At 41.3% G+C, this 26,746-nt stretch overlaps 1 protein-coding gene across 9 annotated transcripts in view; it reads right to left on the minus strand.

Annotated features, from left to right (window-relative positions):
* Nucleotides 1-26,746, minus strand: part of dmd (dystrophin) — a 1,998,855-nt gene that overhangs the window by 1,300,083 nt on the left and 672,026 nt on the right. For all 9 annotated transcript variants that reach the window (XM_063050913.1, XM_063050911.1, XM_063050907.1 and 6 more), the window contains exons 9-10: nt 4,321-4,509; nt 3,808-3,989 (exon numbers count right to left, since the gene is read on the minus strand). In XM_063050913.1, the coding sequence (XP_062906983.1) occupies nt 3,808-3,989; nt 4,321-4,509 (371 nt within the window). The remainder of the gene's footprint in view (nt 1-3,807; nt 3,990-4,320; nt 4,510-26,746) is intronic.

Here is a 26,746-nt window from a genome sequence, read left to right on the forward strand (position 1 = left end):
CTGGCCCTGTCATAGCGTTGCACTACCTTGCCGCCGACTTCTCATCTGTATGCACCAAACACAAGCAAACCAGCAAAGGTAGGCCTGCATGGATGTGTTCAGCAAAAGGATTCTTTCCATGCTGTTATGATTCCATGATTATTTAACTAAGAAATATCAGCTTCAGGTTCCATTTATAGTTACTTAAGACGAAAGATGAAAGGTTGCGTCAGGTAATACTGGAAATGTCAATACCTAATCATGGATGACAATTTAAACAGCAGATAAACTAAAGCAGAATCAGAGATTGCTAATAGCAGAGATTAAAACTGATATCATTGTAATAAGGAGGCTATAGAGTGAGGGTTCCCAACTTTTTTAATACCATGGACACTTATCATTAACCAAGGTGCCCATGGATCCCAGGTTGGGAACCTCTACAGAGAAAAACAGCAAAGTTTGGAGTCAAACTGCTTTACTGCTGCCAATTGTCTGGCAGGAGCCAGTGAAGTGAAAAAGATTATGGTGAGGAACTGTAGCTTATGACAGAGGCCAAAGAAAATGGAATTGTTTTATCGATCTTAATTAGAACAAGTTGTTTCTCAGCCAGGTACTCAAAGAGAAAATGCTGGAAACAGTTAGCAGATCAGGAGAATCTTGTGAAGGAGAAATGGAGTTAACATTTCAGGTCAAAGACCCTTTGTCAAAACAAGTTACAAAAGAAAGTGCTGGTTTTAAGTTCAAAGAAGATGAAGAGAAGGGTAGGACAAAAGAAGTACCTCTGAGAAGGTAAGAGCGGGGTTGCTATAGTGATAACTGTGAAGCAGCATCTAATTGAAGGGGGGGGAGAGAGAGAGAGAGAGAGAGAGAGAGAGAGAGAAGATAGATACAGATATGGAGGAGAAATAGATATATGCCCACAAGTTAAACAATTTCATGGAGGAATGAAAATTGAGTTAATTTTATTGATGGATAACTAACAGAAAAAAGTGACCAGTTCTCATACCATAAACAAATTTTTGACAAACAAGCCATATGATACCATGGCGACATTGCTATGGGTCACATGAGCTAATACTGAGTACAAATGGCTGGTAACCGCATGATGTAGATCTTGATGTCATATCTTCAACCAATAATGAAGAAATGAGTGGGCTGACAATTGTTCCTCAAGGAGATGAAGACAATGGGGGACACAATCAGGCTTTTGCTGACGAGGTAAGAGTGTAGTTCAGCAATCAGTCAGTTCATATTCTGTTTTACATTTATTGCCAATGTGCTCTGCAGAACCAATTCTGAAAGTCAATGTCAACTGTAGTGGCTGTTTTCTTCCTCAGAATTATTAATGTTTGTCAGCAACCTGTTATAAAAAGGCAGTTTAATAACTGAACATGATAAATCTCCCATATTTTGCCTGCCAATATTAGCCATGGCAAATTTCCAGGTCATGATTCAAATTGCAATGTAATTCAGAAAAATTCTATCTATAGACAATAAGCAATGTCAGTCAAGGTTTTATTAATATCATCCATTGTTTTTGCAGGGGATTAACACTCTTAGAATACCGTACCAGTAATTATCAAAAGGATGTGAAAGGCTGAAAAGAAATCTGCAAAGTGATTCTGGTGACAGAAGGCTTTACTTATGCAGAGAGATTCAATTCATTTGAGGCTAAAGGTGAAGAAGGATTCTGCAGGAGGTCACCACAATGATAGGACATTGGCTGAGTTGGAGAAGAATAACTCCCATCAGTTGTTGCATCAGTACCAAAAGGGCATCACCAAAACATTGAAAGAAGTAGCATTGCATAAGTAGAGTGTGGGGTGTCCTTCAAACAGCCAAAACAGCTTTAAATTCATTATCTTGTAATTATTCAAGAAACAAAATGAAAACATTGAGAGATGAACAGGACCTTAGACTGAATGGCCTTCTTTCTGTTATAAAATTCTATAACTATATACTTTTATAACTATGTATTGGATTTGTAACGTTTCTCTCATTTATTTAGCATTTCACACTTTTTAAGCAAATAGTTATGTTTATTAGTTTCCATTGGATAGTTCCAAATTTGCACGATTTGCATTCTAACTCTTCTGTATTACTAAATTAATAACTTATTCCAATTTCAGAATTAAATTGGTATTACAAATATCAATTTTGTCCATAGACTTTTCAGAACAAACTGTTGTCTGTGACATAAGCAGCCAAATATGATATGGAATGCAAATTTTGGCAAAGAAGCCAGGGAAAAAGACAAAGCATATTGAACACTACTGGGAAAAGTATTAAAGAATGGAAAGAAGCTTTGCAGCAGGAGACCAAAGCTGCACAAACACCGTTACTAACACATTGTGGAGGATTACACTGTCATTCACAGCAATTGCATATTTCCTGCATTTAAGGCACGATCACAAATATACTAACAGAAGTTCTTCTGCCGTTAAGATCACAAATTCCATCCCACGAAGTCACTACAGGAATTTTCACATTTTACAAGGTCCATTCAGTGTCTGCATATCAGATATGCATTCTTTATATCTGGTGTAGTTCACAGATTTTATATTGTTGCACTGCTTCAGTAAAATGACTACTTCATTTAAGCTTGGAGCAACTTTGGTCAAATTTGCCAAACTGATGGGGCAACTGACATCATTTCATCCTGCCTTGAGGTGCTGACAATGATTACACATTCAGGAAATCTGTAAAAGGTGATCCATGTCATATCTTCAAATATCTATAACAACACTGGATACTCATCATGAAACAGTCAAGATAAGTCAACAATTTATATGGTGAAAAAGAAAGTGTGTACAGTTGTTTCCATATCATATGAAGGAGGAAGTAAATAGAGGAGTACACAATATATTGCAGACAAATTTTGTAAATGTTTCATTGTTGAAAATATGGCAATAATATTGACTGCATGGAATAGGAAAGCACAGAGTTATTCTTTCATCTTCCTCTATTCCCTCCTTGTTCATGAAGAATGAAAGAAAGACAAGGATAATCTATAAGATATGATGTTTGTCTCCTATATTCCAGCAAGGACCTCATGGCAGATCTGATAACAGCTTGACCAGTCTCTTTGCAGCAGATGCAGGGTAAACAGATAATTTAATGATAGAAAAATAAACTATTCATAATTTTTTCAACCTTACAAGCAAAAACCATAATCTATGACAGAAGTGTCTTCATTGCTTTTTTAAAACTTTTCCAGCATCTGCACACATAATAATGAAAAAGGGACATTTGTTAATTACAGAAAAGGTGAAAATATATAGGTAGAGCAACACACCAGTTAATATCCAGCCATTGTTCTTTTCTTTGAGATAGAGAAGTTAAGATGCTAAGAAGGAACAGATAAGTCCAGTGCAATGAGATCACAATAACTACTAAGGATCCCATGTGGCAGGTAAGTTCATAAGTTCTGAGCCCACATATCACTGCCCACATGCAAAGAGAGTGAGGGCTAAAGCCTGAAAAGACCAAGTACATTGGCCTGAGAGTCAGCAAAGCAAACAAAAAAGAGTTAAGAGCACAAAATATGGGATTTAAAGCAATCAAAAGCACATTCAATTAATCAATTGTGACTGAAACTGTGCTCCAATGATTCAATGTAGTACAATATAGTCTTTGTCTCATGTGTAAACTACAATAAACCAAGATTAGGAATGGAATTCAAAATGAGCCTATGCAACACAATGCCATATTTTGTAAATTATTTTGCAATTATGTTTGATAATGGCTTGAAGCCAAATGATCAAATTAGTGTGTGAATACCTAAAAGACACAGAAGTCTGTCCAGAATAGATAAGGCCATTTACTTACTTGCTTTGTCTCTCCATACTGGCTACTCTGAGAGTTTCCCATCGGGAATTCAGCAAGTTCATCTGCTCCCGAATTTCATTTTCTTCATCTTCTGACAATTTTCCCTCTTCAATAAGTTGATTCCCAGCTTGTAGAATATTACCCACACTGCCTTGATGTGAGGTTAACTCCATCATAAAGCCCTGCCAAAAATAACTAATGTAAGTAACAGATATCTGATGTTTCAAAGATTAAAAACATTACCTGTAAAGGCAAAATTCATTGATGACAACTAATTTCAACCTTACTGGGTTAATTTAAGTTAAAAATGTAAACTTATCCACAAAAGCATTCACTTTCTCTCATTTATGTCAAAAATCCTTCTGAAGTGCTTTTGTGACTTCGAAGGGAACATTGAACCAAAAATATTTCTGTAGAAGTAATCAAAAGTATAGAACTCTTACATTCAGTACATAAATAATTAGCAACCGATGTATGTCTCCTAAGCTCATATAAACACAGTAATTCATTTACTTCATGGGCATGAAACTGCTCCTTGACTTCCTCCACATCATCCGAGATTGCACCCTGTGCCTGTAGTGAATCCTCGGCAGAAAGCAGCCAGGTCAGTACTAGTTCTAGTGCAGTCTGGTAGCTGTCCAGGTCCACTTCACTTTCCACTGTTGAGCTTCCAGCTGGCTTCTCTACTGAGGATTCCATGAGCTGCTCAGAAAGATACAAGAGTGGATATTCATCCATTAAAGACAGCTCAAATTGTTCTGGTTCATTAGCAAAATAATCAAAGCAATAACAGTATGGATTTGCAAAGAATTATCACCTAGCTTCATTTTCTTTAAACAACATTGCAGGATTTGTTCTAAAATTCACAGGACAGCTGTGAACAAGTGGTAATTCCAATGGTTATATATCCAATTCTACATAAAGAAATGGAAGTTATTGGATTTTGCTCATTATAATGTGTGTTTCCAATTATGTTCCTACTTCAGCTGTATAATATATTCTTGACTGATTAATGTCTTCTGGGACTTAACAGATTTGCAATTTCACTTAAACTTGCCGGTTTTGCCACTTGCAGCAGTGAACACAACAACCAAAACTTTTCAGTTTCCTCTTTGCCCTAGCCCTCCTCCCCACACACTTCACTCACTTTTCTGCTCACTCTAATTCCATCACCATGGAGTTAATAATTTGGGCCATGGAAATGACAGGTTGATTGCTGGGAGGTTTAATTTAAAAAATGGGTTGACCTCATCTCCTACCAGCCTTTTATTTCTATTTACTGGATCCTTGACCACAATGAAAAAAATTATCTATAAAATGTACAAAGCAAACATTAAAAATTATGAATTCCCAAAAGAACCCAAGTACAAATTGACACAATCAGTCCAGTCATACTGACTGAGGCTGTACTACATTTCACAAGGAGCAAAATAGTGCTTTTTGGACTTCTTTATCCACCAAGTCATTTGGTCATAGGATCTTCATACTGAGCTCCTGGAAGTAAGGTTCAGAATTCCAAAAAGCTGGTGAAGTTGCTCCTTTGGTGTAATGACAGTGATAGAAAGGAAGGTGTGGATGAAGAAAATTCAAGCCAAGGAATCCAAATGGAATTTGTTTTCAATAAGGTTATAGAACAATGAAATGAGTTGGAACGAATGTACTATAATTGAGAGAAATGTTCCAAATTACATTTCCAATGTGACCAATACATGAGACGTCTAACATTCGATTGTTCCAAGCTGGCATAGCTGTGGGCAGGGAAGAGTACATTTAATAGTCCAGCCCAAAATTGACAAAAACAACCAGGAATGCACTTCAATCATGATTGATGATTGCTCCAGAAAATTCTAAGCATAGTGATAGAGCAGCATCCTCTCCCCTGCCCTAAGTCATACTAGAAAGAACAAAGCATCATAAAGAGATCAACTATGAAATACTTAAGATGTCAGCAACAAACAGGTGTTCAATCTTCTCTGCCACAGATTAGCTTACAAGACTTCACCATTTCCTCCAAGATCTCTTCTACAATCTCTGGAGCACAGTCAGGCCTTGCTAATGGAACCATTTAAAGTGCAATAGGTTTGGGACAGTTAAAACTAGAGTTTGGTCATTCAGCCTCTTGTCCAAAATGACATGAATATTTGAAAACTATTTAAAACTGATTTTTTTAATTGTGCACAAGGATAAAGATGACAGAAAATGAATTCTGTTGCTTTCTCTCCAGGTATGGCATCCCTCCCCAGAGTAAGCAAACTAAACTAAAACTGTCCAGAAAATTGCAAATGTTACCTATTATTTTGTATCATTACTTTGGACATGCTTGCAGTCAATTATGCACAATATGAAATAAAAATATCAATTTTTAAATGTGTTGTGTTATGTAATAATTTAGCTGATATTAAGGTGCAGTCTCAAAGGCAACAACGCTTTCTCAATCTGGACAAAGTACAATTTTGTCCTACTTCTTGGTGAACTGAATACAACATCCTGTCCATGTCTCCAGAGGCAGATCAATCATTTGAATATTAAAATCAGAACATGGGCTTTGCCATCAGGAATTCAAAACTGAGTCCTAACTCCATGTAAGGTTAGCATGAGAAAAATAATTCTAGGGTGATATTGAAATACTGTTTTAAATTATTGCCAAGAAATTCACACAAATTAATTAAGAGGGTCTTGTCAGTACATTTTGCTCAAACTCAAAGAAATTGAATGAATTTTAGAGGCGAAATACAATGCATTGACACAACCATTTAGCAACAAGCTATGTGACCCCTTGAGCCTGCAGCATGACTCAATAAGTTGACAGCTGATCTTTTTGTTTGGCCTCAGTTCCATTTTGCTGTCTGTTCCCCATAAAACTAGTTCCCTCACATTCAAAAATCCACCAATATGAAGCCATGATTAAACTGTGACTCAGCATCCACAGAAATCCCAAAGTTCAAAATGTTCACCTCATCTCAGTCTCAAGTGACCACTTCCTTATCCTAAGACAATGGTCCTAAACTTGTACTGCAGTAGAAACATTGCCACAGTATTTACCCTGTCAAGACCCATCAGAATCAGGTTTCATTGAGATTACATATTATTCTTCTGAGCCATGGGGAATACAGGCTTATTCTGCTCAATTCTTTCTCAAAAAAAACTCTCATTACAGGAATTAAAATTATGATCTTTCATTTTCTCCACCAAAACAATTATATCCTTGCAAAAATAAAACTAAATGCTTTGCAATGCTGCAGGATTTATCTTGCACAAGCCTTCACAGCAAGACTTCTTTACTGTTATATTCAATCTTCATACAATCAAGGATAATGGTCCATTTGCTCATAGAAACTTGTACTAACACACTGAAGTTTGGATTTTTTTTGCAGATTAAATCAGTCCTGCTGAAAACCAACTCTGAATAGTCTCACACTATTTAGAACATATGCTACTTTTCTATTAATTTGAGCAAATGGATGTGCTCACATTGAATATCATAGCAAACCATAAGTATTACGTACCATTCAGAATTGAATGGAAACCCAGATGTGTGGGTGAAAGTAATAGAGAGCTGAGAATTAAGGCTATCAGCCACCTCTCATCCTTTGTATCTCATCGCATCCGTGTTTTCCATTGGGGAGTGAATTTATATTATACATTATCAAAAAGAGCATTAAAAATTCATTTAATTTTCATTTGGTGTAAAAGCATCATCAGATATCAAGGCCTCAGTTCACATCTGAACAGCATCTGTTTTGACTTGACTGGTAATGTTCAGACATAAGAGTCGCTCTTGAAGTTTAAGCTCAGAGGTTTTGATGACCATGGAATGTATGCCTCAAACAAGCTGCAGTTTCCTATGTCAACTGTATTGAAAATCATATTTCGTACTTAAGCACCACATAAAAGAAACAGATTCAGGTGCATTAACACTGTCCAAAATATTGTGAAATTTGCTGTTTTGCTGCAGCAGTAAAATGCAAGGACAAAAAACTTACTACAAATGACAAAATAAACAGTGCAAAGAAATAAGATAGTGTTCATCTATCATCACAAATGTAATTTAAAATTGTAAAATAAAGTGTAATATAAAAGTGATCACAAATATAAAAATACATTATATTCTTCCACATAAGAAGCAATTGTATTCAGACTTTTCAATTACTACACACTGAATGCCAAGATTAGAGACTTAAACATATGAATCACCCATCATACAAACAACTGGGTTCTGAAATATATTGTGCAAAGAAACACTATTTTTTCTCTTGTTAAACGTTGCCATCTTATAAGGGACATTTTATGTAACATGAGTTCTAATATATCAGTGGCAATATTTCTCTGCACAACTCAATGATAAATTTCTTTCAGCAGATTAAGCTGCTCAGGCAAATTTGACGCATGAAGAATGTGAAAACCTGAGAGATGAAGTAAATAAACAAACGCCTACAGGCTGGAATGTATTACATTCAATATAAAGTCTATTTGAAGATAAGCCAGCATCTGTTTGCAAAAGAATGAAACATTAATTATGTTCATCCTGGCTATTAAGCAATTTTGAAAACAATAAATAGCACACAATTTCCCAACAGAATTTGGAGATTAACAGATGTTTAATATTATTTAAAGCACTTCTCATCAAGTATAAGCACAGTCTTTTTTCTCCCAAGCTCAGATCATGCTAAGGAATTTAACTTGGCTGAATTAATCAATTAAAAAGTTATCCTTTGCCTAGTAACGGAAGGATTTCTGACCTCATTTTCGACATTACTGTCACTTAACCATTCTAATTTTAAATTAGTCACAGCATGATTTTTTTGCATAATTGAATCCATTTTTACAAAACTATCTGCATTTAAAAAAAAGTTGAGTCAACATCACATTCTTCTTGAGGAAAGAGAAGTCCAATTTAAGGGCTAAATTCCTATGAAAGCTACAATAAAAATGAATGTTGAAGTGAAAAGGAGAGTGAGGAAATCTCTTAAAATAAAGTACCAGCAGGGCTGTAGCTGAGGTAGCTGAGGCAGCAGAGAAAGGATCAGCATGGGTATGGACCAAGTATGTCCAGAGGGGCAGATAGTCAGACAATGTATACATCTTTTGTAAACCCTTCAGTAGTTGCATAGACACCTGAAGAGCAGACTATCTGTTGGATGGAAGTGACTGATAGAGGCAGATGCCAAGTTTTTAAGCTCACCAGTGGGAGGTGGTGCTTTAACACTGCTGGCCCACCACCTCGAGGGGATCTTAATCATAAGCGGGCCGAAACTCCTGAAGACAGTTGGCAGATCAACTGATGATCCCACTGGTGATAGCACAGGACAGTTAACATCTTAGTCGACATGTATTTTTTTAAACTCACCACATAGGTAAGTGGAAACCAATTTCTAACGATCCAAAAACATTTGCTATGCAAATGTCATGCTACACTTGATACATTGATTATTGTTTATACATTACACCATTAGTTGTACTTATTAATAGTGGAGATTTTGCTGGTGCTCTGTTTTGATAGACCAAAGGTATGCTTGGAGGGTTAAAAGAATGCAGTGCATTATAGATGAAATAAACAGGTGTATGCAATTTCTCCACCACTCCACCATGAGTGGTGGGTCAGTTAACTTCATGAAAGAATTCAAGTATTAAAAAATAACTGTAAAAAAGTGAAAAAGTGCCTTGTGGCTACAAGAGATTGAATTTGGGTGAGTTGATCAAACTTCCAACACTTCAAATAGCTATTCCCCTTGAGAACTGCCTTTTTGAAGCTCCCAGCAGACAGAAATTTTGTAAAAAAAACACTTAGCTCTTGAAAAAAGTAATGGTCTGAGGTTTAGGTTACTGATCAAATGTCTTCTTCCATATTGTCATTCTGAGTTTACTCCCTCAGACGGCAAACTGCAATTGCAGCATTGTCACTCGCCGCCTGGTATGGAGGCTCCAATGCAGAGAAATGCAAAAGACTGCAGAGGGTTGTAGATTGAACCAGCTCCATTACAGGCACCAACCATCCCATCGTTAAGGGCGTCTTCAAGAGATGGTGCCTTAAGGCAACAGCATCCATCATTAAGGACCTTTACCATCTGGGACATGCTCTCTTTTTGGTTCTACCATCAAGCAAGGAGGTACAGAAGCCTAAAGATCCACACTCAACAATTTAGGAACTGCTTCTTTCCCTCTACCATCAAAATTCTAAATGGTCCAATATTTCCTTTTTTGCAGTATTCATTTATCTTTGTAGTTTACAGATGTTCATGCCTTTGCACTGTACTGCTGCTGCAAAACAACTTTCACATCATATGTCAGTGATAATAAATCTGATTCTGAAGCAAAAAGTTGCTTCCTGACACAGATCATAGCAGTTCAGTTACATATTTTTATACCTTGAGGTTACGTATATTTCATTCTGCAGAACCAACGTGCAAACAGCTTGATGATACACAAGCGCTTTCTTCCACCAACTTTATCACCACAAATAGGAAAACAAATATGGCCCAGATCTGGTCACATCTTTGCTGACAAGCCCCACATCCTGAGCTGTCACTTCCTCCCACAGGTTTATCTAATCCTGAACTGCCTTCCAATATCTGCTTCCAAAGAGTTGTTCCCATCTGTTGGCAGTCAGCATGAAACCAGGTCAGTAACATTCTGCAGCCTCAAGCTGTCATGTATCCTGCAGCTCTTAGCTCCTCAGTAAATCATCTTTATTTCAGTGCAATGATGCAGAGCTTCTCAGTTTTTATTTGGGGGGGTGTAAGAAAACACCAGCTCCTCAAACACATGGTAATAAATAATGCAACGATGCGGTTACAACGAGCATCAGATGAAAACAAGCCATTGATAAATACAAGAATACATTTGTTCTGGGATGGCGCGGTTCAAATACTTCTCTACCAAAGGAGGTGTACGGTGCTTCCTTCCCTCCGATAGCCTGTAGATCACCTTTGGGCAAGGTGTAGCATCTGCTTAACCCTCCGATCAGGGTCATGTGAAGCCATAGGAGCAGGTGGTGGATGGTCATATGAGCAGCTGATGCATATCATAACTTCTGGTTATGCAACCATTGATGCCAGGCAGACAATTTCTGAAGAGGATTGATAATAGCTGGGGTGACCTTGTAAAGACACTGTCCAGTAAAGGCAATGGCAAACAACTTCTATAGAAAAATTTGCCAAGAAAAATCGTGGTCACGGAAAGGCCATGATTGCCCACATCATTCTACAAGGTACAAAATGAACAAAGGAACATACGTGTATATTTTGCGAACCAGGAACAATTAATAACTTCATTTTATTTTGCGAACCAGCAACAATTAATTACTTCATTTTATTGCTTTACACAAAAACTTCAATCAAAGGAAGACAACATTTTCCTTTATTCACTTCTAAGTGGCAACAAACAAGTGCACTAAGTGGAACCACATCAGGAGAGAAGAACTTCCGGTCACGACATTCTAAAACCCACTTAGCAACCACATACTTTTCAATGGCTATGGATTTTTCTTCTCATGACCAGAACCCAACATAACCAAAACAAAACTGTTTCATTCTGAACCTCACCCTTGGTTTGACATCACTTCCCAATATATAACTTGATAGCTTGGCACTAGAATTAGATGGATCTCTCTGCCAATCGAAAATTAGCAGCAGTATTACATACAACATCAAAGCTCATTCCAACAGTTGGAAACATTATTAATGAGGTAGAGATGTAGAGAGATACAGAGATAGAGATATAGAGAGAAGATACACACACAATATATATATATATATTGTATGCTTCCTAACACAAATTTTCCTGTCAACCTAGCATTGGAATTTGGAGCTTGTCTTAATCTGCGATTCTTCTTATTAATCAATTTCATTCTATATATATTGACAGCATCTAGGTTTTCATCGCATTCAGAAGCACTCAATATTTACCATACATTTTTCAGGACGTAGGCATCTCTGGCAAGTCCGGCGGTAATCCTTGAGAAGGTGGTAGTGAACTGATCTGGTCATTCTGGTGAAAGCACTCTCACAGTTTTGCTGGGGAGGAAGTTCCAGGATTTGGACGAGGCAACGATACGTTGCAATGTGTCAAGTTAAGATTGTGTGCAACCAGAATGGCAACTTCAGGGTGGTGTTCCCATAATGGAAGGGCAGGGATTTAGGAGGTACTGTGAGAGAAACAAAGATAAGTATTTAAACTGGTGGATGATGTTGCTATCAAGCAGGCTGCTTTGCCCTGCAGGATGCCCAACCTCTTACATTTTGTGACAGTTAATGTTTGACAAGAAAATGGAGAGTATGCCATCACACTACTAAATATATGCCTCACAGATGGTGGAAAAGCTTTGAGGTGTCAGTAGCTAAGCCATCCTCAGCTCAGATGCAGTTAGCTGAGTTGAGTTTCTGGTCAGTGACAGTATCTCCAGCATATTGATGGTGGGACACTTGTTGATGACAACATTATTCATTACCAATGGTAAGTGGTGTGATGCAAAATAAACAAGGACATTGCCTGCAAATTTTCTGGCATGAAGGTACTGACCAGGCTGGAAGTTGCTTTGCTAATTCTGCATATAAATAAGGCCTATTGCATGTCACAAGTAGCTGTGACTGCAGTTAGCATCAGCAAACATTTTCATCTTTTGTTTTTATGACGAAAGAAAGCTTAGTGGCTAAGTTGCTGAAAATGGTCTTGTTGAGGACACAGCCCAGACAAGCAATGTCTTGATGAAAAGTTTACTCCTTCAGGTCCTCAACAAAAACAGCAAGATCCAAGACCCAGTGTTTGGGTTTTTCTCTAACACATTTCAGAAACTCTTTTTGAAAAAAATTGAAGCACAAGATTTTCTAGTCATTTCTAAATTCAGTAAATGAAACTCTCGGGGGGCAGGTGAGGTCTGGGCCTGACGTCCCACTCACCCAGGGAAAGTGTACACACAATACATCGCCTCTCCTTTCCCGGTGTAGTGAATGCTGCATGGTCACTGTCTGGCTTGCTAGGCAGGAGGCCACTGCAAATGGCCTCTTCTACAGTACTGTGTCTGTAGCAACACCTTCTTGTCGGTGCCCCCCATTTCTACCGAGCTTGCTACATCATGGCGCGACTGAGTGTCCGGTGGTATAACTGGATGGGTAGGCTGGGTTCGTCAGCCTTGGCTGGCAGCCAGCCTAAGAGAAGGACAACTCTGAATCCAAACACGGGCAGGTGGGGCTCATTAGCCTTGTCAGGCCATCCACCTAGAAGAAGGACACTCCGACGTAAATCCTACGACTCGAGGACCTTGCCATCACTGCCCCACCATCCTCCTCATCAGCCGGCAGCGAGCCTGCAGCAGACATGGGCAGCCCCCCTTCTAAATCTTCATTCACGAAGCCAAGCCATGAATGAATGAAATGAAACTCTACTATCTTCATCGAGACGTGGTCAACTTCCTGAAATACGAGTAACATCTTTGACCCCATCATCCACTGCTTATTGAGTTCCTTTAAGTGTTAGGCTTAGTTCAATCTACGTTCTATCTACTTCCAGCCTTGCTTTTAGAATATAAGTACTAAAAAACCTTACTTGAAGTTCAATCGGCCAGCTGAACTATGTAATTTTTCTTCGTGCTCATATGACTGAACATTCCATCCTGAATTATTAAAATTTCATGTGTTAGAGCCTAACAATGTGAATTATAGCTAGTTGTAAGATAGCCAGAGTATTCTAATGTGCACAGGGTGCAATGCATCGTGTGTATTGAATTTAGCTCAAACTATAAATCACAACGGGGTTGTCATGGGACAGCAGATGTGATGGCATCACTTTTCTTCAATAGCGGATGCAGTGTAGTGCTGACGTTGGGCATCTGTGGAAGGAATCATCATCATTCAGGTCCACTATCTGGGGAGAAGAGCAATAATGATTCATCCATGAGGTGCAGATATTTAACTGCCAGACATCGTGAATTTTAAGGATGTGCTATTTAAGTAGTTATCCTCATTACTGACGTCATTGAAGCTGCAAAGCATGTGTGTCAATCATCTTGCCCATTGAATGTCCTGCAGTCTCCTCACTCACACCATCACCTACACAAGGAGAACAAGCCTGCATTTTCCCAGAGAACATGCAGCAGTAACTGAGGTCAGTGTTCAGTGAAAATTTGTATTTTATTGCAGACAAGAGCATTACAAAATTTGGGTAGAATTTCCAGCCCCATGTGTTCCTGCTTAAGTAAATGCTGTACAAAATAAAAGGGATCTGATGTCAAAAAATCTGCTGAAGAGAAAGGAAAGACACCATCAGTCTGCTGGTGCTGCTCCTCGATACTTCAGGACTCTACTCAGAGTACAGATCTGTCAGCCAGCTGTTCACTCTTGATTACAAAGCGATTGGGAATATGATGATAAGGCCTTGAAATTCAAACGAATCTTTAAACCCCAATGACACAATCAAGCCATTCCCATTCACGCTTCCATGCCCACAGATGATATAGTTTGAAGACAGGTACACTGTATGGTTCTCACTCAGTTGTCAAACAGATTGCGTTCCAAAGAAATTGTTCAAAATGCAGAAATTCATATAACAGAACATACAGTAAAACCTTAATCTTTGGAGAGAATATCAGCTGCTGTGAATATTGAGAAAAGAACTCATAAGTTATCTCTAAGTATGCAGAAAATTTAAAACATTCCCTTTCTTTTCACCATTTACACCTCGGACTTCAACTACTGCACAGAGTCTTGTCATCTTCAGAAGTTTTCTGATGACTCTGCCATAGTTGGATGCATCAGCAAGGGAGATGAGGCTGAGTACAGAGCTACGGTAGGAAACTTTGTCTCATGGTGTGAGCAGAATTATCTGCAGCTTAATGTGAAAAAGACTAAGGAGCTGGTGATAGACCTGAGGAGAGCTAAGGTACCGGTGACCCTTGTTTCCATCCGGGGGGTCAGTGTGGACATGGTGGAGGATTACAAATACCTGGGGATACGAACTGACATTAAACTGGACTGGTCAAAGAACACTGAGGCTGTCTACAAGAAGGGTCAAAGCCGTCTCTATTCCCTGAGGAGACTGTGGTCCTTTAACATCTGCCGGATGATGCTGAGGATGTTCTACGAGTCTGTGGTGGCCAGTGCTATCATGTTTGCTGTTGTGTGCTTGGGCAGCAGGCTGAGGATAGCAGACACCAACAGAATCAACAAACTCATTTGTAAGGCCAGTGATGTTGTGGGGATGGAACTGGACTCTCTCACGGTGGTGTCTGAAAAGAGGATGCTGTCCAAGTTGCATGCCATCTTGGACAATGTCTCCCATCCACTACATAATGTACTGGTTGGGCACAGGAGTACATTCAGCCAGAGACTCATTCCACTGAGATACAACACAGAGCGTCATAGGAAGTCATTCCAGCCTGTGGCTATCAAACTTTACAACTCCTCCCTTGGAGGGTCAGACACCCTGAGCCAATAGGCTGGTCCTGGACTCATTTCCTGCAAAATTTACATATTACTATTTAACTATTTATGGTTTTATTACTATTTATTATTTATGGTGCAACTGTAATGAAAACCAATTTCCCCCAGGATCAATAAAGTATGACTATGACTATGACTTATGAACTAGCCAAGAACTAGTTTGAACTCACCAAATGGAAGAGAGCAGTTGTACAAGAGCTTTGTTTTCAATTTTAATTATTCAATAAACTCCTTTGTATTGACTAAAAGATTTAAATGTTACTTCTTTATTATAGTTCTAGTCTTTGTATGACAGTATCTATGTGTCTTCTCACTGCTTTGAAACAAATAAAGCCATTATAAAGTAACAAATTGAATGGATTTATCCACTTTGTTGTCAAGAAGATTCATTATGTTAATATTAATAATCACCTACTAGGGAAGAGTTGTAAAACAATATGATATGAAACAAAGTGATAGGGAAGTGCTTTAAATCTAACAAAGGATTTTGCCCATATTCGCCCAAATAAACCTTTTCACTTTAACCCATTTCAAGTGCAGAGGATTGCAACAAAAATATGTCATTTGTCTGTCTGGTGCAAACAACTAATCTGGTGATAGACCAGTCATTTCGAACTTGACAGGCCACAAGGCCAAGCCTGAAGACAGCACATACATCTATGGAAATGTAGTAAGGCAAACAATACTCTGTAAGAGATTTGGATAAGTTTTGATCAATCAGCCATGATGGAATAATGGAGCAGACTCGATCGGTTAAGTAGTTGAATTCTGCCCCTATGTCTAATGAATCAAAATATACAATGTTATCCAGTTCAAAAAACACATTACTTCCTCAATGCAAACACCATCATTTTTTCCATGTCAAGGTTTCATAGAACTGTCATTTGCCAAACAGTTTCAGAATCGAACTCACTAATGTGAAAGTTCAGTCCTCAAAGAGCTTCCTTTTCTACAATAATTTTGGGATTTTATAATAGATTAGTGATCACCTACGTCTTTTAACAGAAAATAGAAGTCAAATTCTGGAATAGTGGGATTTGGACTCATATCCTTTAAGGTTATCGCAAGACCTTGGACCCAGTGAAATAACTTTACCACACACGTGCATTTCACAACTCGAAGTTTTCCGACGGATGGACTCAGTGTCAGCTGTGAGTCAGCTGCTTCCAAGGCATCAGCAAGTTGACGATGCCTGGAGGTTTACGGCAGGGAGTTTCTCCCTTTTGCCGCCTGCTATCGGGGACTGAGGAGTCAATCAACTCGGGGACTTTTGAGACTTTATTTACCGTGTCCATGGTTTGCTCTTCATCAAATTATGGTATTGCTTTGCACTGCTGTAACTATATGTTATAATTATGTGGTTCTGTCAGTGTTAGTCTTTGGTTTGTCCTGTTTTCTGTGATATCACTCCAGAGAAACATTGTATCATTTCTTAATGCATGTATGCATACCTAAATGACAATAAAAAGAGGACTGAGTGTTCTCATAATCTAATCTAATCTATATCATACAATTACTAATCACACATACTGTGCAAAGCTCATGGAAATGAGTTATAGGATGGGTCTTCTTTTGGCCCAGTATCAGATTGTTTAATTTGCCATATCCTCAAGCAATGCCAATCACAAGGAATCTGGAAAATGACACTTCAGTGTGGCCCAGTGCAGCACAAGAACATACATAGGTCCATCCATACAATCAAAGGCACTAACTGAAGATTCAAGATTAGTCACTGTCATTCTTCAGTACACGAGTGTAAAGACAACCAAACTCATTGTTAGGCTGGATGGATGCAGCATAAAAACACAATAAGTGTAAAGATCATGATAGCAAAACAGTGAATATAAAATTAATCCTATAAAGCACAATGTACAATGTGTTGGTGGTGAGGTGACTTCATGGGTGGAGGAGTTGATCAGCCTGATGGCTTGGGGAAAGTAATTGTTCTTGAGTCTAGTGGTCCTGACGTGGATGCTGCGTAGCCTCTTCCCTGATGGAGTTGGGACAAACTGTCCAAAAGCAAGGTGAGTGGGATCTTTCATGGGTGGAAATGTTGATCAGCCTGATGGCTTGGGGAAAGTAATTGTTCTTGAGTCTAGTGGTCCTGACGTGGATGCTGCATAGCCTCTTCCCTGATGGGATTGGGACAAACGGTCCAAAAGCAAGGTGGGTGGGATCCTTCATGACATTGCTGATCTTTTTCAGGACATTATTGGCCTTTTCTTGACATCCTTCTGTACATACGAACTTGATGGTGGGTAGAGTGGTACCAGTGATGCTTTGGGAAGTTTTAACTACTTGTGCATAGCCCTCCTGTCCACTGCAAGTAGCCATTCAGATGCATTCAGTACCACTGAAGTGGCGGAATCACACGGGATAACAACAGGCCCTTCAGTACATCACATCAATGTTAACTGTCAAGTAGTCATCAACACTTGTCCCAATTACCAACATACTTACCTATGTCTTGGTGATTTTTGTGCTCATCTTGAAACTTTTTTACAAGTTGATGGCTCCACCATCCACTCAGGCAGTGCATTTCTCACCACTAGCTTGGCTCGAAGGGCTGAAAGAGCCTAGTCCATGCTGTATCACTAACTACTACTATTACTATGTCAACTCAGGCCTAGGAGCCTGAGTATCATTAAAGAAATGAATAATGTTTTCCTCACTCACTGTAACCCACAATAGAAGGTGGAGACAACAGGAATACTGCAGATGCTGGAAATTTTAGCAACACACATCAAAGTTGCTGGTGAACGCAGCAGGCCAGGCAGCATCTCTAGGATGAAGTACAGTCGACGTTTCGGGCCGAGACCCTTCGTCAGGACTAACTGAAGAAAGAGTTAGTAAGAGATTTGAAAGTGGGAGGGGGAGGGGGAGATCCAAAATGATAGGAGAAGACAGGAGGGGGAGGGATGGAGTCAAGAGCTGGACAGGTGATTGGCAAAGGGGATATGAGAGGATCATGGGACAGGAGGTCCGGGAAGAAAGACAAGGGGGGGGGGGAGAACCCAGAGGATGGGCAAGGGGTATAGTCAGAGGGACAGAGGGAGAAAAAGGAGAGTGAGAGAAAGAATGTGTGTATAAAAATAAATAACGGATGGGGTACGAGGGGGAGGTGGGGCATTAGCGGAAGTTAGAGAAGTCAGTGTTCATGCCATCAGGTTGGAGGCTACCCAGACAGAATATAAGATTTTGTTCCTCCAACCTGAGTGTGGCTTCATCTTTACAGTAGAGGAGGCCGTGGATAGACATGTCAGAATGGGAATGGGATGTGGAATTAAAATGTGTGGCCACTGGGAGGACATGTCAGAATGGGAATGGGATGTGGAATTAAAATGTGTGGCCACTGGGAGGACATGTCAGAATGGGAATAGGATGTGGAATTAAAATGTGTGGCCACTGGGAGCTAAAGGTGTAGCTATGGGCACCCGCATGGGTCCTAGCTATGCCTGCCTTTTTGTTGGCTTTGTGGAACAATCTATGTTCCATGCCTATTCTGGTATCTGACCCCCACTTTTCCTTCGCTACATCGACGACTGCATTGGCGCTGCTTCCTGCACGCATGCTGAGCTCGTTGACTTTATTAACTTTGCCTCCAACTTTCACCCTGCCTTCAAGTTTACCTGGTCCATTTCCGACACGGCCCTCCCCTTTCTAGATCTTTCTGTCTCTGTCTCTGGAGACAGTTTATCCGCTGATGTCTACTATAAGCCTACTGACTCTCACAGCTATCTGGACTATTCCTCTTCTCACCCTGTCTCTTGCAAAAGTGCCATTCCCTTCTCGCAATTCCTCCGTCTCCGCAGCATCTGCTCTCAGGATGAGGCTTTTCATTCTAGGACGACGGAGATGTCCTCCTTTTTTAAAGAAAGGGGCTTCCCTTCCTCCACTATCAACTCTGCTCTCAAACGCACCTCCCCCATTTCACGCACATCTGCTCTCACTCCATCCTCCCGCCACCCTACTAGGAATAGGGTTCCCCTGGTCCTCACCTACCACCCCACCAGCGTCCGAGTCCAACATATTATTCTCCGTAACTTCCTCCACCTCCAACGGGATCCCACCACTAAGCACATCTTTCCCTCGCCCCCTCTCTGCTTTCCGCAGGGATCGCTCCCTACGCGACTCCCTTGTCCATTCATCCCCCCCATCCTTCCCCACTGATCTCCCTCCTGGCACTTATCCTTGGAAGCGGAACAAGTGCTACACATGCCCTTACACTTCCTCCCTTACCACCATTCAGGGCCCCAGACAGTCCTTCCAGGTGAGGCGACACTTCACCTATGAGTCGGCTGGGATGATATACTGCGTCCGGTGCTCCCGATGTGGCCTTCTATATATTGGCAAGACCCGACACAGACTGGCAGACCGCTTTGCTGAACACCTACACTCTGTCCGCCAGAGAAAGCAGGATCTCCCAGTGGCCACACATTTTAATTCCATGTCCCACTCCCATTCTGACATGTCTATCCACGGCCTCCTCTACTGTAAAGATGAAGCCACACTCAGGTTGGAGGAACAACACCTTATATTCCGTCTGGGTAGCCTCCAACCTGATGGCATGAACATTGACTTCTCTAACTTCTGCTAATGCCCAACCTCCCCCTCGTACCCCGTCCATTATTTATTTTTATACACACATTCTTTCTCTCACTCTCCTTTTTCTCCCTCTGTCCCTCTGACTGTACCCCTTGCCCATCCTCTGGTTCCCCCCACCTTGTCTTTCTCCCCAGACCTCCTGTCCCATGATCCTCTAATATCCCTTTTGCCAATCACCTGTCCAGCTCTTGGCTCCATCCCTCCCCCTCCTGTCTTCTCCTATCATTTTGGATCTCCTCCTCCCCCTCCCACTTTCAAATCTCTTACTCACTCTTCCTTCAGTTAGTCCTGACAAAGGGTCTCGGCCCGAAACATCGACTGTACCTCTCCCTAGAAGGTGGAGGTCCAAGTGGTACAGCAAATTAAATCATATCAGTGAAACTAACTCTCCTTTATCTAAAGCACAAAAATAAACCGACAGCATCATAGTCATATGAAATAGATTTGCCTCAACTACAGCTAATTACCTTGTTCCTACAGTCATATGCATATCTATTGTAACTCGGAATGGGGAACATCTTCAGCAAGCCAACAAATTATTTTTCAAGAAGCTGAATGCCCATTTAGTAAGAAAAGCCTCCTTTTCAGCATGGTTTACACAACTAAATAATAGATCTGTTATTTCAATATTGACCCATTGGGTTAAATGGTTGATTAATTGTTATTCATTTGGTTGTAGTAACTGTGGTGCTACATTCTGGCCACATTCAGTACAATATTTATTTATTTATTTAGTGATACAGCAGAATTTCCCTAGTTAAGCATTATTTTGTATCTAATATTGCTGACCAACCAAATTGGCTAAAACCTAACTAAAGGGCTTCTTTTGAAACTAAAATCTAAATTAACTCTATACAAACACTGCCCCTACTCCTGAGGGTAGCCTTTCAAGTCTAACTTCATTGTTTGATCCGCATCAGATTTATCATAAAAGTATAAACAATATAATGAATTATATGCTGTTCTTACACAGCAAACAGGAAACAGTTGAGGCCGGTTCATTGGCTATATTTAAGAGGAAGTTAGATTCGAAGAAGGAGTCTGAGAGTCTGAGTGGGAGTGCCGAAAAAGAGATTTTTGAAATTTTCGTTATTTTTTTTTCTCCAACGGCTTTCTGAGAGGCGGGACTGCGCAGGCGTGTGACGTCGGGCAGTGCAGCGCGGCAGATTTAAAAGGGCAGACATCCTGCTTCGGATTTGATTCGAAGAAGGAGTCTGAGAGTCTGAGTGGGAGTGCCGAAAAAGAGATTTTTGAAATTTTCGTTATTTTTTTTTCTCCAACGGCTTTCTGAGAGGCGGGACTGCGCAGGCGTGTGACGTCGGGCAGTGCAGCGCGGCAGATTTAAAAGGGCAGACATCCTGCTTCGGATTTGATTCGAAGAAGGAGTCTGAGAGTCTGAGTGGGAGTGCCGAAAAAGAGATTTTTGAAATTTTCGTTATTTTTTTTTTCTCCAACGGCTTTCTGAGAGGCGGGACTGCGCAGGCGTGTGACGTAGGGCAGTGCAGCGCGGCAGATTTAAAAGGAACAGAGCCTCATAGAGCGGGCAGCGTAGTTTGCGGGCGGCGGAGTGAGCCGGGAGCAGAGTGAAGACTTAAGGGCTTCGGCTCACCGGGCTTAGGCGGAAGCGGGTGAGGCGAGGAAGGTTTGACATTCATTTTCTGTTGCTATTTGAGGAGAGGGGCATTATGACTGTGAGGGCAGTTTGCTGTTCTCGGTGTCGGATGTGGGAGGCCCTGGAGTCTCCAAGCCTCCCGGACGTCTACATCTGTGCCAAGTGCATCGAGATGCAGCTCCTAAGGGACCGCGTTACGGAACTGGAGCTGCAGCTCGATGACCTTCGTCTGGTCAGGGAGAGTGAGGAGGTGATAGAGAGGAGTGGAAGGCAGGTGGTCACGCCGGGGCCACGGGAGGCAGACAAGTGGGTCACGGTTAGGAGGGGGAAGGGGAAAAGGAAGGTGATGGGGAGTACCCCGGCGGCTGTGCCCCTTAACAACAGGTACTCCTGTTTGAGTACTGTTGGGGGGGACAGCTTACCCGGGGGAAGCGACAGTGGCCCTGCCTCCGGCACAGAGTCTGGCCCTGTAGCTCAGAAGGGTAGGGCAAGGAAGAGGAGGGCAGTTGTGATAGGGGACTCGATAGTAAGGGGGTCAGATAGGCGATTCTGTGGACGCAGTCCAGAGACTCGGATGGTAGTTTGCCTCCCTGGTGCCAGGGTCCGGGATATTTCTGATCGTGTCCAAGATATCCTGAAGTGGGAGGGTGAAGAGCCAGAGGTCCTGGTACATATAGGTACCAATGACATAGGTAGGAAAAGGGATGAGGTCCTGAAAGAAGAATATAGGGAGCTAGGAAGGGAGTTGAGAAAAAGGACCGCAAAGGTAGTAATCTCGGGATTACTGCCTGTGCCACGCGACAGTGAGAGTAGGAATGCGATGAGGTGGAGGATAAATGCGTGGCTGAGGGATTGGAGCAGGGGGCAGGGATTCAAGTTTTTGGATCATTGGGACCTCTTTTGGCGCAGGTGTGACCTGTACAAAAAGGACGGGTTACACTTAAATCCTCGGGGGACCAATATCCTGGCAGGGAGATTAGCGGGGGCTACTGAGGTGACTTTAAACTAGAATGGTTGGGGGGTGGGAATCAAATTAAAGCGGCTAGGTGTGAGGAGGTTAGTTCACAACAGAGGGATGGGAACCAGTGCAGAGAGACAGAGGGGTGTAAAGTGAGCGTAGAAGCAAAAAGTACAAAGGGGAAAAGTAAAAGTGGCAGGCCGACAAATCCAGGGCAAGCATTAAAAAGGGCTAAGAGAGTTGTAAAAGAGTGCCTGAAGGCTTTATGTGTCAATGCAAGGAGCATTCGTAATAAGGTGGATGAATTGAAAGTGCAGATTGTTATTAATGATTATGATATAGTTGGGATCACAGAGACATGGCTCCAGGGTGACCAGGGATGGGAGCTCAACGTTCAGGGATATTCAATATTCAGGAGGGATAGACACGAAGGAAGGGGAGGTGGGGTGGCGTTGCTGGTTAAAAAAGAGATTAACGCAATAGAAAGGAAGGACATAAGCCGGGAAGATGTGGAATCGATATGGGTAGAGCTGCGTAACACTAAGGGGCAGAAGATGCTGGTGGGAGTTGTGTACAGGCCACCTAACAGTAGTAGTGAGGTCGGAGATGGTATTAAACAGGAAATTAGAAATGTGTGCAATAAAGGAACAGCAGTTATAATGGGTGACTTCAATCTACATGTAGACTGGGTGAACCAAATTGGTAAAGGTGCTGAGGAAGAGGATTTCTTGGAATGTATGCGGGATGGTTTTTTGAACCAACATGTCGAGGAACCGACTAGAGAGCAGGCTATTCTGGACTGGGTTTTGAGCAATGAGGAAGGGTTAATTAGCGATCTTGTCGTGAGAGGCCCCTTGGGTAAGAGTGACCATAATATGGTGGAATTCTTCATTAACATGGAGAGTGACGTAGTTAATTCAGAAACAAAGGTTCTGAACTTAAAGAGGGGTAACTTTGAAGGTATGAGACATGAATTAGCTAAGATAGACTGGCAAATGACACTTCAAGGATTGACGGTGGATATGCAATGGCAGGCATTTAAAGGTTGCATGGATGAACTACAACAATTGTTCATCCCAGTTTGGCAAAAGAATAAATCAAGGAAGGTAGTGCACCCGTGGCTGACAAGAGAAATTAGGGATAGTATCAATTCCAAAGAAGTAGCATACAAATTAGCCAGAGAAAGTGGCTCACCTGAGGACTGGGAGAAATTCAGAGTTCAGCAGAGGAGGACAAAGGGCTTAATTAGGAAGGGGAAAAAAGATTATGAGAGAAAACTGGCAGAGAACATAAAAACGGACTGTAAAAGCTTTTATAGATATGTAAAAAGGAAAAGACTGATAAAGACAAATGTAGGTCCCCTGCAAACAGAAACAGGTGAATTGATTATGGGGAGCAAGGACATGGCAGACCAATTGAATAATTACTTTGGTTCTGTCTTCACTAAGGAGGACATAAATAATCTTCCAGAAATAGTAAGGGACAGAGGGTCCAGTGAGATGGAGGAACTGAGCGAAATACATGTTAGTAGGGAAGTGGTGTTAGGTAAATTGAAGGGATTGAAGGCAGATAAATCCCCAGGGCCAGATGGTCTGCATCCCAGAGTGCTTAAGGAAGTGGCCCAAGAAATAGTGGATGCATTAGTGATAATTTTTCAAAACTCGTTAGATTCTGGACTAGTTCCTGAGGATTGGAGGGTGGCTAATGTAACCCCACTTTTTAAAAAAGGAGGGAGAGAGAAACCGGGGAATTATAGGCCGGTTAGCCTAACGTCGGTGGTGGGGAAACTGCTGGAGTCAGTTATCAAGGATGTGATAACAGCACATTTGGAAAGCGGTGAAATGATCGGACAAAGTCAGCATGGATTTGTGAAAGGAAAATCATGTCTGACGAATCTCATAGAATTTTTTGAGGATGTAACTAGTAGAGTGGATAGGGGAGAACCAGTGGATGTGGTATATTTGGATTTTCAAAAGGCTTTTGACAAGGTCCCACATAGGAGATTAGTGTGCAAACTTAAAGCACACGGTATTGGGGGTAAGGTATTGGTGTGGGTGGAGAATTGGTTAGCAGACAGGAAGCAAAGAGTGGGAATAAACGGGACCTTTTCAGAATGGCAGGCGGTGACTAGTGGGGTACCGCAAGGCTCAGTGCTGGGACCCCAGTTGTTTACAATATATATTAATGACTTGGATGAGGGAATTAAATGCAGCATCTCCAAGTTTGCGGATGACACGAAGCTGGGTGGCAGTGTTAGCAGTGAGGAGGATGCTAAGAGGATGCAGGGTGACTTGGATAGGTTGGGTGAGTGGGCAAACTCATGGCAGATGCAATTTAATGTGGATAAATGTGAAGTTATCCACTTTGGTGGCAAAAATAGGAAAACAGATTATTATCTGAATGGTGGCCGATTAGGAAAAGGGGAGGTGCAACGAGACCTGGGTGTCATTATACACCAGTCATTGAAAGTGGGCATGCAGGTACAGCAGGCGGTGAAAAAGGCGAACGGTATGCTGGCATTTATAGCGAGAGGATTCGAGTACAGGAGCAGGGAGGTACTACTGCAGTTGTACAAGGCCTTGGTGAGACCACACCTGGAGTATTGTGTGCAGTTTTGGTCCCCTAATCTGAGGAAAGACATCTTTGCCATAGAGGGAGTACAAAGAAGGTTCACCAGATTGATTCCTGGGATGGCAGGTCTTTCATATGAAGAAAGACTGGATGAACTGGGCTTGTACTCGTTGGAATTTAGAAGATTGAGGGGGGATCTGATTGAAACGTATAAGATCCTAAAGGGATTGGACAGGCTAGATGCAGGAAGATTGTTCCCGATGTTGGGGAGGTCTAGAACGAGGGGTCACAGTTTGAGGATAGAGGGGAAGCCTTTTAGGACCGAGGTTAGGAAAAACTTCTTCACACAGAGAGTGGTGAATCTGTGGAATTCTCTGCCACAGCAAACTGTTGAGGCCAGTTCATTAGCTATGTTTAAAAGGAAGTTAGATATGGCCCTTGTGGCTACAGGGGTCAGGGGGTATGGAGGGAAGGCTGGGTTCTGAGTTGGATGATCAGCCATGATCATAATAAATGGCGGTGCAGGCTCGAAGGGCCGAATGGCCTACTCCTGCACCTATTTTCTATGTTTCTATGTTTCTATATGGCCCTTGTGGCTACGGGGATCAGGGGGTATGGAGGGAAGGCTGGTGCAGGGTTCTGAGTTGGATGATCAGCTATGATCATAATAAGTGGCGGTGCAGGCTCGAAGGGTCGAATGGCCTACTCCTGCACCTATTTTCTATGTTACTCCTGGGTAAATTTACATCAGATGTAAGACCATAAGACATATGAGCAGAATTAAGCCATTCAGCACATTGAGTCTGCACTGCTATTCAATCATGACTGATTTATTATCCCTCTCAATCTCATTCTCCTGCCTTCTCCATGTAACCTTTGACACCCTGGCTAATCAAGAACCAATCAGCCTCCACTTTAGATATACTCAATGAATTAGCCTCCACAGTCATCTGTGGCAATGAATTCCACAGATTTAATACCCATTAGCTCAATAAATTCCTCATCTCTGTTCTAAATTAATGTCTCTCCATTCTGAAGCTGTGCCTTCTGGTCCTAAACTCACCCACTTTTGGAAACATCTTCCATTATTCACTTTATCCAGGCATTTCAATATTTGACAGGTTTCAATGAGATTCCCCATCACTCTTATAAACTCCAGCGAGTACAGGCCAAGATCAATCAAATGCTCTTCATATGTTAACCCTTTCAGTCCTCGGATCTTTCTTGGAAACTTCCACTGGACTCTCTCCAATGCCAGCACATTCCTTCGTAAATAAGGGGCCCAAAACTGCTCACAATATGCCAGACGTGGTTTGACCAATGCCTTATAAAGCCTCAGCATTACCTCCTTGCTCTTATATTCTAGTCCTCTCGAAATAAATGCTAACATTGCATTTGCCTTCCTTACCAATGACTCAAACTACAGATTAACCTTGAGGGAATTCTGCACAAGGACTCCAAGTCCATTCGTACCTCTGATATTTGAACCTTCTCTGTTTAGAAAATAGTGTGCATCTTTATTCTTTCTACCAAAGCGCATGACCATACACTTTCCTACACTATATTCCATCTGCCACTTCATTGCCCACTCTCCCAATCTACCAATCTCCCAAATTCCATGCTTCATTAAAAACTTTATAAACTCTCATTAGGTTGCAACTGGAGTACTGCATACAATTCTGGTCACCCCATTATAAGAAAGATGTTGAAACTTCAGAGAAGGTGCAGAAGAGGTTTACCAGGTTGCTGTCTGGATTAGAG

Source organism: Mobula hypostoma, chromosome 6 (assembly GCF_963921235.1).
Source record: "Mobula hypostoma chromosome 6, sMobHyp1.1, whole genome shotgun sequence".
In the NCBI taxonomy this organism is placed as follows: Eukaryota; Metazoa; Chordata; class Chondrichthyes; order Myliobatiformes; family Myliobatidae; genus Mobula; species Mobula hypostoma.